The following is an 11,476-nucleotide window of genomic DNA, read 5'->3' on the forward strand; positions in this document are numbered from 1 at the left end:
AGGCATTTTTTCACATATCTCTTGGCTGTTTGTATGTCATTTTTTGAGAAACATCTATTCAGGTCCTTTGTCTGCTTTAAGAATATAGTTATTTGTTTTTTTAATTAAAATAAATTTTATTGAGTAGTTTGTGTTCTTTGTATATTTTGGATGCTAACCCCTTATTTTATGAATGATTTGAAAATATTTTCTCCCAATTCTGGGTCTTTTCATTCTGTTTATTGTTTCCTTTGGTGTGTAGAAACTTTTTAGTTTGATACAATCCCATGTGTCTGTTTTTGTTTTCATTGCCTGTACTTTTGGAGTTGTGTCCAAGAAATCTCTGGCCATATCAGTGTCATGGAATGTCTTAATATGTTTAAGTCTAATTCATTTTGAGTTGATTCTTGTGTAAGGGGTGAGTGAGATATAGATCCATTTTCATTCTTCTTGCATGTAGATATTCCTGATGTCTTCCCAACACCATTTATACATGGGTGGGCTTATTTCTGGGCTCTTTAGCCTATTCTATTGGTCAGAGTGTCTTTTTATGTAAATACCATGCTGCTTTGATTAATAGGGTATTGTGATATATTTTAAAATCTAGCAGTTTGATGCCTCCAGCTTTAATCTTTTTGCTAAAGATTACTTTGTCTATTTAGGTTTTTTTATGGTTCCATATGAATTTTAGGATTGTTTTTTATATTTCTGTGAAGAATGATGCTGGAATTTTGATAGAGAAGATATTTAATCCAGATTGCTTTGAGTAGTATGGACATTTTAATAATATTAATTCTTCCAATCTACAAACACAAGACATCATTCCATTTGTGTCATCTTTAATATCATAAATGTTTTATTGTTTTCAATATACAGATCTTTCTTGGCTGAATTTATTCCTACTATTTTATTTTTTCATGATGTTGTAAATGAGATTGTTTTCTTAATTTATTTTTCAGATAATATGTTGTTAGTGTACAGAAATGTTACTGACTTTTCTCTGTTAGTTTTTGTATTCTGCAACTTTACTGAAGTTGTTTATCAGTTCTGAAAGTTTTTTTGTGGAGTCTTTAGGGTGATTCAGCAAACAACGCCATTTTGCTTCCCGTTTTCCTATTTGGATGCCTTCTTTTTCTTGTCTAGTTAGTTGCTCTTGCTAAGACTTTTGGTACTATGTTGAACTGAAGTTGTGAGAGTAGATCAGCATCCTTTTGTTGTGTCTGATCTCAGCAGAAAAGCCTCCTCTTTTACCATATGTTGTTAACTGTGAATATGTTGTTAACTGTGAATATGTTGTTAACTGTGGACTTGTCATATATGGCCTTTATTGTATTGAGGAACTTTCATGCTTACCTGATTTATTGAGAGTTTTTATCATGAAAGGATGTTGAATTCTGTCAAGTGCATTTTTGCATCTATTGAGAGAGCCCATATGGTTTATGTCCTTCATGCTCTTAACACATTTGTGACTGGCAAATTTTTCACTTTCCTGATACTGAGAGTGGGTGAAAATTAAAAAAATCTGAAGTTGGTTGCCACAAACTTCTGTCTTTAAGCACAAGTGAAATGGTCTTTGCTAAGTTGTCACCTTTTTCATAATACAGCTGAAAGTTGCAGACATATCCAGTATTTGCCTCAGACACCACTATGACTAGCATTCTGTACTTTGTATTTTTATTCGTATTATAAACCCAAAAAGGTAAATTCACGTCAGTGGCAGCCAGGAACAGAATTTGGGATGATTTAAATTCACGTCATTGGCAACCAGGAACAGAATTTGGAATGACATATATTTACATTAGCAGTCGCAAATGAATTAATAAGATGAATCACATTTATTGATTTGCATATGAGTGGGACCCAGAAAAACCTAGAACTTATTTATTAAAAATTATATGTTTATTCTTTCATGTTTAAACTTTGGTAACCTTCAGAGTATTCTGTTTGATGTAATATACCTGTGGAGATGCTTTTTCTACTCCTCAAAACAGTCTTTGAACTCATTGATTTTGATATGCTTTATAGTGCTTCTGCTATTTTTTGTTTTACCGCTTCCACATTGGCAACATGTTTCCCTTTGAGGACTTTTTTCATCCATGGATACAAAAAAAAAAAGTTGCTCAGGATGAGACTGGGTACGTAGGGAGGGTGGCGCATTGGGGTCATACCTCTTTTTTGTCAAAAACTGCTGAACACTCTGTGGTGTGGGCAAGTGCGTTGTCATGGTGGAAGAACCAGTCACCTCTGCCACTGCTTGGATGTTTCTTCTGGAAATTGTGATGCAACCTTCTCAAAACTTCCAGACGAAACCTTTGGTTGACTGTTTCATCTGGAGGAACAAATTCCGAGTGTACCGCAAGGGAACAGGCCTCCAAAAGATAATTCTGGTTTTTTTGGATCCCCCCCCTTGTATGTTGAACCATCCTTGCATGCCAGACATATCCCACTTACATGGTAAATGATCCTTTTGATGTATGTTGAATATGGTTTGCTGGTATTTTGTTGAAGATTTTGCATCTGTGTTCATCAGTGATGTTGTCCTGTAGATTTTTTTTTTTCTGGTAGTGGCTTTGACTTTGGTATTAGGGTAGGGCTGGCTTTATAAAATGAATACAAAGTATTCCCTTCTCTTCAGTTTTTTGGAAGATTTTTAGAATGATTAGTTTTCTTTTAAACGTTTGAAGCCATCTGCTTCTGGGCTTTTCCTTGATGGGCGACTTTAATTATTGACACAGTCTCCCTACTCATTATTAGTGTGTTGAGATTTCTGATTTCTTTGTGATTTAGTCTTCATAGGTTATATGTTGCAGGTAGTTTATCCATTTCTTCTAGCTTGTCCACTTTTTATATAATTGTTAATAGTAGTCACATGATCCTTTATATTTCTGAGTTATCAGTTGTAATGTCTCATCTTTTATTTCTGATTTTGTTTGAGTTGTCTCTTTTTTTTCTGTCTAGCTAAAGGTTTGTCAATTTTTAACAAAATTGGTTCTTTTCAGGAACCAATTAGTCTTGTTGATCTTTTGTATTATTTTTCTTGTCTCTATTTCATTTATTTCTACTCTGATCTTTGTTATTTTCTTCTTTCTCCTAACTCTTGCTTTGTTCTTCTTTTACCAGTTCCTTGAGTTATAATAGTAGGGTCTTTTTTTTTTTAAGATCTTTCTTCTTTTTTGATGTATATGTTGTTGTGAACTTCCCTTTTAGAAGTGCTTTTGCTATATCCCATAACTTTTGATATGTTGTGTTTTCATTTTCATTTGTCTCAAGATATTTAAAAATTACCCTTTTAATTTCTTTGACCTAGTAGTTATTCAGGAGCATATTTTAAAATTTCTACATATTTGTTAATTTCCCTTGATTCTCCCTGTTACTGAATTCTGGTTTTATACTATTGTGGTAGGAAAAGATACTTCATATGATTTGATCTTAAATTTGATGAGACTTTTTAAAAACATGTGATCTGTCATAGAGAATGTTTCATGTAGACTTGAGAAGAATGTGTATTTTGTTGGCTGTTGAATAGAATGATCTCTATATGTCTGTTAGATCCATTTGGTCTAAAGTACTGTTCAAGTTCAGTGTTTCCTTATTTATTTTCTGTCTGGGTGCTCTTTCTGTTGTTGAAAGTGAAGTATTAAAACCTCCTACTGTTGTGTTGCAATCTGTGTCTCCCATCAGACCTCTCAATAATTGCTTTATAAGCTGATATTGGGTGCATATATGTTAATAATTGTTATATCCTCTTGAAGAGTTGACTCCTCTATCACAGTATCACAACCTTTTCTCTTTTTGCAGTTTTTGACTTAAAGTCTGTTTTTCCTGAAATAAGTATAGCTGTTCCTGCTCTCTTTAGGGTTTTGTTTTCATGAAACATCTTTTTTATTCCCTTCACTTTCAGTTTTTGTCCTTTATGGTGAAATTAGTCTGTTGTAGGCAATATATAGTTGGATCGTGTTTTTTTAATCCATTCAGCCACTCTGTACCATTTGTTTGGGGAATTTAATCCATTGACAGTCAAAGTAATTCTTGACTTTCTTAATAGGCGAGAACTTAACTAGTACCATTTTGTTTATTTTTTTCTAGTTTTAATCTTTTGTTCCACTCTTCCTTTCGTCCTTTTTTGTGACTTGATGATATTTTTTTGTGTGTGTGGCTTGATCTGAAGTACTAAGCTTTGGACCTTTTATCTTTTGTGTCTCTATTATAGGCTTTTGCTTTGTGGTTAGATTGAAGTTTACATAAAACATCTTATAACAGGCTATTTAAAACTTACAACAACTTAATTTCAATTGCATACACAAACTCTACACTTCTACTTCTCTTCCTTCCAAAATTTATTTTTCCAATGTTACACTTCAAATTTTAAAATAATTTGTATTTCTTAACAAATCTCTTGACATAGTAGCTTTAGTTGTTAGTAGTTTTGCCTTTTGACCATTATAATAGAGATATAATTGATTTCCTACCACCATTAGAGTGTTAGAATGCTGTGGATTCATCAGTATACTTTTACTAGATTACTAATTTGCATCTTTTTCCTTCAGCTTGAAGAATTCTCTTTAGCATTTTTATAAGGCAGGTCTAGTGGTGATAAATTCTCTCAGCTTTGGATTATCTGAGAAGGTCTTTATCATCCCTTTAGTTGTGAAAGACAGGATTGCTGGCTGTAGTATTTTTAATTGGTAGTATTTTTTTCCCTCCCCTCTTTCAGGATTTTAAATATGTCATCCTTTTCCCTTCTGGCTTTCAAGATTTCTGCTGAGAAACCCTCTGATAGTCTTAAGAAGGTTTCCTTATACATAATTACTTACTCTTCCCTTGTGGCTTTCAACATTCTGTCTTTAACTTTTGAAAATTTGATAATGATGTGTCTTGGTGGCCTCTTTGGATTTATCTTATTTGGTGTCTTCTGGACTTCCTGGACTGATTTGGCTTTCCATTTCCTTTCCCAGGCTTGGGTAGTTTTCTGCCACTATTTCTTTAATATGTCGTCTGTGCTTTTCTCTCTCTCTTCTCCTTCTGGCATCTGATAATACATAAGTTGCCCTGCTTAGTGATGCCCCTTAAGAGTCTTCAGCTGTCTTCACTCGTTTTCATTCCTGTTCTTTTTGCTCCTCAGATTGAATGATTTCCAGTGAGCTGTCTTCTAGTTCACTTACCCTTTTTTCTGCCTGATCTAGTGTGCTGTTGAACCCCTTTATTGGATTTTTCAGTTTAGTTGTATTTTTCAGATCTGTTTTCGTGATTGTTACTTTTTAATAATTTCTATCTTGTTGAAGTTCTCAGTGAAATGTTACATCTCAGTGAACATTTTTATGATCATTATTTTGAATTCTCTTTCAGGTAAATTATATATTGCCAACTCACTCTGGGACTGGTTTCTATAGATTTGTTCTTTTATTTGGAATATATTTTACTGTTTCTTCATTTTCCTTGACTCTCTGTGTTGATTTCTGCATGTTAGGTAAGCCTTTCCCAGTCTTGTCAGATTGGTCTTGTGTAGGAGAAGGATCTCACCAAGTTATCCAGCCAGAGATTTTAAAGGTTCCTTTCAGATGTTTGTGTTTGTCCAGAATTCTGTCTCTGTTTTTGGCGGCCCCTTGGAGATTAGTATATGCCATATCCTGTTAGCACTCTGATGAGGAAGGTAGAAGTCAGACCCTCTAGATGTAACTGCAAAGGTTGAGATGTTGGTGTGTGCTCCATTTCTTCTGCCCTCATTTTGAAGCTGAGTCTCTGATTCTTCCACTCTCTCTGCACTAAGCTGTCTCTGTGGCAGATGCCTGTGCTCATGGTCACGCCGAATCCCATGATCCTGGGGAGCTAGCCGTTGGAAGTGGGAAGTATGTCCACCTCTTTGTTTTCTGTGGGCTAGGGAGAGTCAGGCATGCAAAGTCCATCAACTCCCAGAGTTAGGTCATTAGGATACAGCTCCTTGTGTGGGAGCTATAGAAGTTATGGCAGTTATGTGAGCTGTAGGAATGCCTTGGGATATGCCAAGGTTTTGCTCAGGCTACCTGGGGACACTGCTGCCATGTTAGCTCCTTGATATAAATTAGTTAGAGGCCAGGCAGTCAGTTAGCCATAAGAAGAATGTACAGTAAACTTCTGGAGAGAAAATGAGAGCTGCATGTTTCAGGTATTTTTCTTCACTGCTTCCAAGGGGTGGAGTGTAGCCCTTGGAAGTGTTTGCACACCTGTTGAAAACCACTTATTTGTTCATTGATCTAGGAAAACTTGCATATGTCTAGTCCCTTCTACTCTCATGTCTAGGAGGTTTGGGATACAGACCCTCAAGTGGATATAAAAACTAGGGCAACTCTTTGTAGACAAATCCCTTCCAGGAGGAGTTGGTAGGACTAGATTTGTGCTGGGGCAAGCCAGTGTCCAGCTGCTGCTCAGGCTATCCCAGAAGACTACTCTTTGACTATCCTTTTAGCTCCCCAGTGCAAGTTAGTTGGAAGTCAGGCTGTCAGATAACCACTGAACGAGTGTGTCATAAACCCCTTCCAGGGAGAAACAGAGCTTCACATTTTTAGCCCCTTCTCTGCATTGTTCCCAGAGGGTGTACTCTCTGAAAGTACTTGCATGCCTGACCACAGCATGTCTTTGTTCTAGAGATCTAGGATATGGGGAGACTCGTTCTTGCCTAGTCCTCTCAGCTCCCAGACCTGGGAGGTTTAGGATGCAGTCCCATGGATGGAAATTGTAAAAGTTGGGATGCCTGATGTATGAAAAACTCTCAGAAGTGTATTTTTGAGATATAGATGTTGAAGATGGGTTGCTGCCAGCCCCAAAATCAATGTAGATGAATAATAGCAGAAGTTGTTTTTAGAAAGTAGATGTCCTTTCCATACTGTGAAATTCAAGCTTGTTTTGAGATGGAATGATGGGTAAAGTCATTATATTTTAAGTAGATTACAGATTATTTGGAACTAACTTATAAACTGCTTCAGGAGCAAGATAAATCCTTCTTAAGCTTAATTTTGTATTAGGGTAGTTGAAGTAAAAGGGAGGTCTAGTGTATATATTTTTTTAATTTTTAATTTTTATTGTTTTGAGTCGGAGTCTCTTATTCTATCACCCCAGCTGGAGTGCAGTGGCACACTACAGCTACTGCAGCCTCGACCCGCTGGGCTCAGGCGATCCTTTTGCCTCAGCCATCCAAGTAGCTGGAACTTCAGGCATGCACCACCATGCCTGGCTAGTTTTTTGATTTATTGTAGAGACGAGATCTCGTCAGTTGTTCAGGCTGGTCTCGAACCCCTGGACTCAGGCAGTCCTCTTGCCTCTGCCTCCCAAAGTGCTGGGATTACAGGCATGAGCCACCATGCCTGGCAGGTCTTATGTGTTTTTGCTTTGAAGCACATAGATGAACAAGTGGTACCTTTTTAGTTCATATTAATAGCCTGCTTTTCTTGTGGGTGCTGATGTGATCTTCTCGTGCTCCAGATAAACAGGGGTCACATGACAACGGAAGCCAAGAGAGCTGCAAAGATGGAAAAGAAGATGAAAATTTTGCTTGGAGGTTACCAGTCTCGTGCTATGGGGCTCATGAAACAGTTGAATGACTTATGGGACCAAATTGAGCAGGCTCACTTGGAATTACGTACTTTTGAAGAACTCAAGAAACATGAAGATTCTGCTATTCCCCGGAGGCTAGAGGTAACATTATATATTACCTTGAAGCATTGCTTAGAAAGAGAGCTGCAAAGAATTATCAGAGCTTTCCTTTTTTTTCTTCTGCTGTGCAGGCTCTCTGAAGTTGATACTGTCAGGCCTTTTTTCAACGAGAGCCTAAAGATTTTGGCTTTCTAATCTAGAATTGCCTGTGTGCATGGATAGACCAGGTGGTGGATACAAAGGCCTTCCCTTTCTCATTTTCTCTTTTGTATGTAGCTATGCTGTGAAATAAGGAAACCTTGTAATTTGTCTCTCTGGAACTTAATTGCATCCCATTCGTTTAGCTCTGTGAAGGCAAGTTAAACCAGTGTCATTTTGTTTTCTAACTTAGGATGCGGGAAACATAGCTAGTCATTCCAAAGCATCAAATTCCTTTGGCCAGGTTTGGGTTAGATTTATCTCTCAGATGTGCATGGTAGCTTCTGTCTAGCTAAAGGTTGGTCAGGGCTTATTTGAGTGCATTTGTGAGTATTGATAGGATAGTGATTTATTTGCTTGAGGTAGCAGCAGAGATTTTACAGGATGGTTAATTATATGACCAAATCAAAGAATGGCTGTAGTACTGGTTTTACAGCAAAAGTATTTGCTATATTTGTTTCTTTTGGGGAAATATATACCTCTTAAGAATCATGAATTAACTCTTCTGATTTCTAAGATGATAAAGCACCATAGATGCACTTGCATTAAAATAATTAACATTTTTGTTTCTTCAAGTGTCTAAAAGAAGATGTTCAGCGACAACAGGAAAGAGAAAAGGAGCTTCAACATAGATATGCTGACTTGCTGCTGGAGAAAGAGACTTTAAAGTCAAAATTCTGAAGCACAGTTTATATTCTGTCACAGGATGAATTAATTGCTGTTTTTCATACTCTGGAAAGCTGAAACTAATGTTTATCTTATTGACAAATTTACTCACCATCTGTGGTTTTTCACTTGTTTATTTTAAATGATACCGATCTTACACATTTTGTGTATAAAGACATTTAACTCCACAGGGACGGACATTTTAGAGTTTAAATTATTAAGACGTTCATTCTTTTAAGCAGTGTCATATTTGCAAAATTTTTTAGTTTTGGCCTTTAATTTAAAAAGCCTAATTTTAAAGTGCTGCCTGTGAGTAAACTCTTGAATAAAAACAAAATATTAAAAATTGAGATGTAGCCTTTTGTTTGAAGTAATTAGATACTTAAGAGTGCCAGCAGCTGTGTATTTTTGTCATATTTAATGAGTAACTTTTGGGTAATCAAAATGGTGATCTGGTATCTTAAGTTCATAAGAGGCAATCCATTGTGGCCTTGTTAATTGCAGCACAAAATGGTCATCTCTGAATACACTGAAAAGATAGATTAGCTTTTTAGTATCTCAGAATTTTTTTAGTATCACTTCAGAGAAGTTCTCTTCTGCCAGCTACTTAAAATTTTAGTTTGTGGTTTAGGACTTAAAAGATTTAATTTTTCTTGACTTGTTATTTTCTTTGTTTTTTGTATTTGTTTTTGACAAAGGCATTTTAAAGGTTAATTAAAGGTCTGCGTTTAGCTTAGCACATCAATCACATAAGTTTAGAATTGGGAGAATGGGTAGAGGTGGGAGAGCTCATTTAATAACAACTCATATAAAATGATTTAGGTATAGTATTAGTTGGCTGTATACTCAGTATAGGTCAACGATATATCGAGCTCACCAGAAACGTTTGCCCAATCTTAGGGACTAGAGACTAAAGGGAGGGAATGGAGGAATTCATTCATTCATTCAACATATATTGGATAAACACCCTGTGTCACAGTCTTAGGGATATAACAGCAAATAGTATAGGCTTGATTCCTGTTTTGTGAAGCTTATAGTCTATTGAAGAATGATAGACGAAGTTCAAACATTTATTGGATGATTTTTATGTGTTAGACACTTACTTAAGTGTTGGAGATGAGCACTTCCAGTTGAGACCAAGTTCTTTCTCTCATTTAGGTGATGTTAGTGGGGGACAGATACTAAACATGTACAGGGAAAAGGATTGGATGATGAATTTTTAAATTCTGTGGAGGAAACTAAAATAGGGTGATATGGGATGGTGACTGGGTGGCTACTTTAGATTGGATGATTTAGATTAAGATTTAGTTTAGATGTTGAAGAGGTAACATTTAAGATAACATGTGATTGACATTTTTGAAGGAACCGTCCTTGTGGGATTCAAGGAAAGAGTATCCCAGGCAGAGTGAGTAGCTAGCACAAAGCCACTTTGGTGTGTCTGAAGAACAAAAAGGAGGACAGTGTGGCTAGAATGTTGTGAATGGCAGTTATATAAGGCCTGGTTATACAGAGCCACAGAAATAAGGCCATGGCAAGGAATTTGGATCTTATTTTAAATACAATGAGAGACGGTTCTAAGCCTTAAAGGAATGACATGATCAGATTTGGTTTTAGAAGCATCACTGTGGCTGTACAATGTAATGTTTTGTCAAGCTGGAGTTAGGAAGACAGTTAATTTAGAAACCTGACGCAGTAATCCTGGCAAACAATCGTGGTGACTCAAAGTAGGGTCCAGGTAGAGACTTGAGAGGTGATACTTCCGTAATCACTAGGCCTTAAATTGATACTTTCCTGGTATCTAGTCACTTCATTATAAACTTTTTTCAGTAATTTTTCCTGGGTTTTCTAGGAAGTATTTGATATTATCTGTGAATAACAGTGTTTCTTCTGATAGTGTCATTTCATTTTCATTGCATGTTTTGTTGGCTGAAATGTTAGAACAGTGTTAAATACTGATGACGGCGGTAAACATTCTTGTTTTTGTTTCTTATTTTAATGAGAATGTCCACAGTATTTTACTTTTAAGTTGACTGTTTTGAGTTAGTGTTTATTTAGAAAGGTAATGCCTCTTAGTTTTTAAAGAGTCTGAATTAGAAAGGGCTCTGAAATTTTGTTACATAATGCTTTTAGGGCATCTGTTAGGAACTTCAGAATTTTTCTCATCAGATGTGTTGATGAATTATATTAATAGATTTTCCAATATGAAACCATCTTTGCACTCCTGGAATCAGGTATATTAATTTTTAGACTTCATAATTAATGTGGACTTGAATTATATGGATTTAAAATGGTTGATCTAATATTAATAAAGTCTCACTTGGTTCTCAGAATTTGAAGTAATGCACATATTTACAGTCTAAAAATATCACTAAGAATTGCAAGATTTCAAAACTTGCCATTTTGTTGCATTGTAAACTGCTATGCTTTTGCCACACAGCAGTGCCCCTTTAACTGGTAAACAGGTAGGCCCACATTCTTTGTTAGTGCCTTCTAAAGCCTTGGTTCTTTGCCAGCACCACACCGAGTAACTTTGGTGACTACTACAGCACTCAACATTGTTCTTGTTCTCTCACAGGCATTCATTAAGGTGGTGGTAAAACTAGTGTTGAAAAACATGTTCATGTCTCAGTAACTTTGGGACAGAAATTAAAGGATAAGGAGCCAAAAGAAATCACCCTCACGAGTGAGAATCCTCTCGAAATACTAGAAATAATGATACTGGGATAATAAACAATATCAAAGAAAAACTACACCACAATGATTGCAAACTTAGGTTGGCCAACCATGCATGCTCCCTAAAAATGCATTAGAGTCTGATTTGCTAATCTTTTATTTGGGACATTTACATTTTTACATGAGTGAGATTGGCCTTTTGGGCCATTGAACAAATTTTCACATTGGAATTTTGCTTGCTTAAATAGGATAACTATATTTTTCAGGGCATTAAGCAGTTATAGCACAGGAGTGATTTGCTCATAAAAGATTGAAAGACTGTGCTTGTAAAACT

At 36.1% G+C, this 11,476-nt stretch overlaps 1 protein-coding gene across 2 annotated transcripts in view; it reads left to right on the forward strand.

The window, feature by feature from the left end:
* CDC5L (cell division cycle 5 like) overlaps positions 1 to 8,819 on the forward strand; it is a 64,250-nt gene extending 55,431 nt beyond the window's left edge. For both annotated transcript variants that reach the window (XM_008068692.2, XM_021717887.1), the window contains exons 15-16: positions 7,435 to 7,647; positions 8,380 to 8,819. In XM_008068692.2, coding sequence (XP_008066883.1) covers positions 7,435 to 7,647; positions 8,380 to 8,484 — 318 coding nt within the window. In that variant the 3' untranslated portion in view covers positions 8,485 to 8,819. The remainder of the gene's footprint in view (positions 1 to 7,434; positions 7,648 to 8,379) is intronic.
* Positions 8,820 to 11,476: the final 2,657 nt, after the last annotated feature.

Source organism: Carlito syrichta, unplaced genomic scaffold (genome assembly GCF_000164805.1).
Source record: "Carlito syrichta isolate Samal-C Ts95f unplaced genomic scaffold, Tarsius_syrichta-2.0.1 Scaffold311474, whole genome shotgun sequence".
Taxonomy (NCBI): domain Eukaryota; kingdom Metazoa; phylum Chordata; class Mammalia; order Primates; family Tarsiidae; genus Carlito; species Carlito syrichta.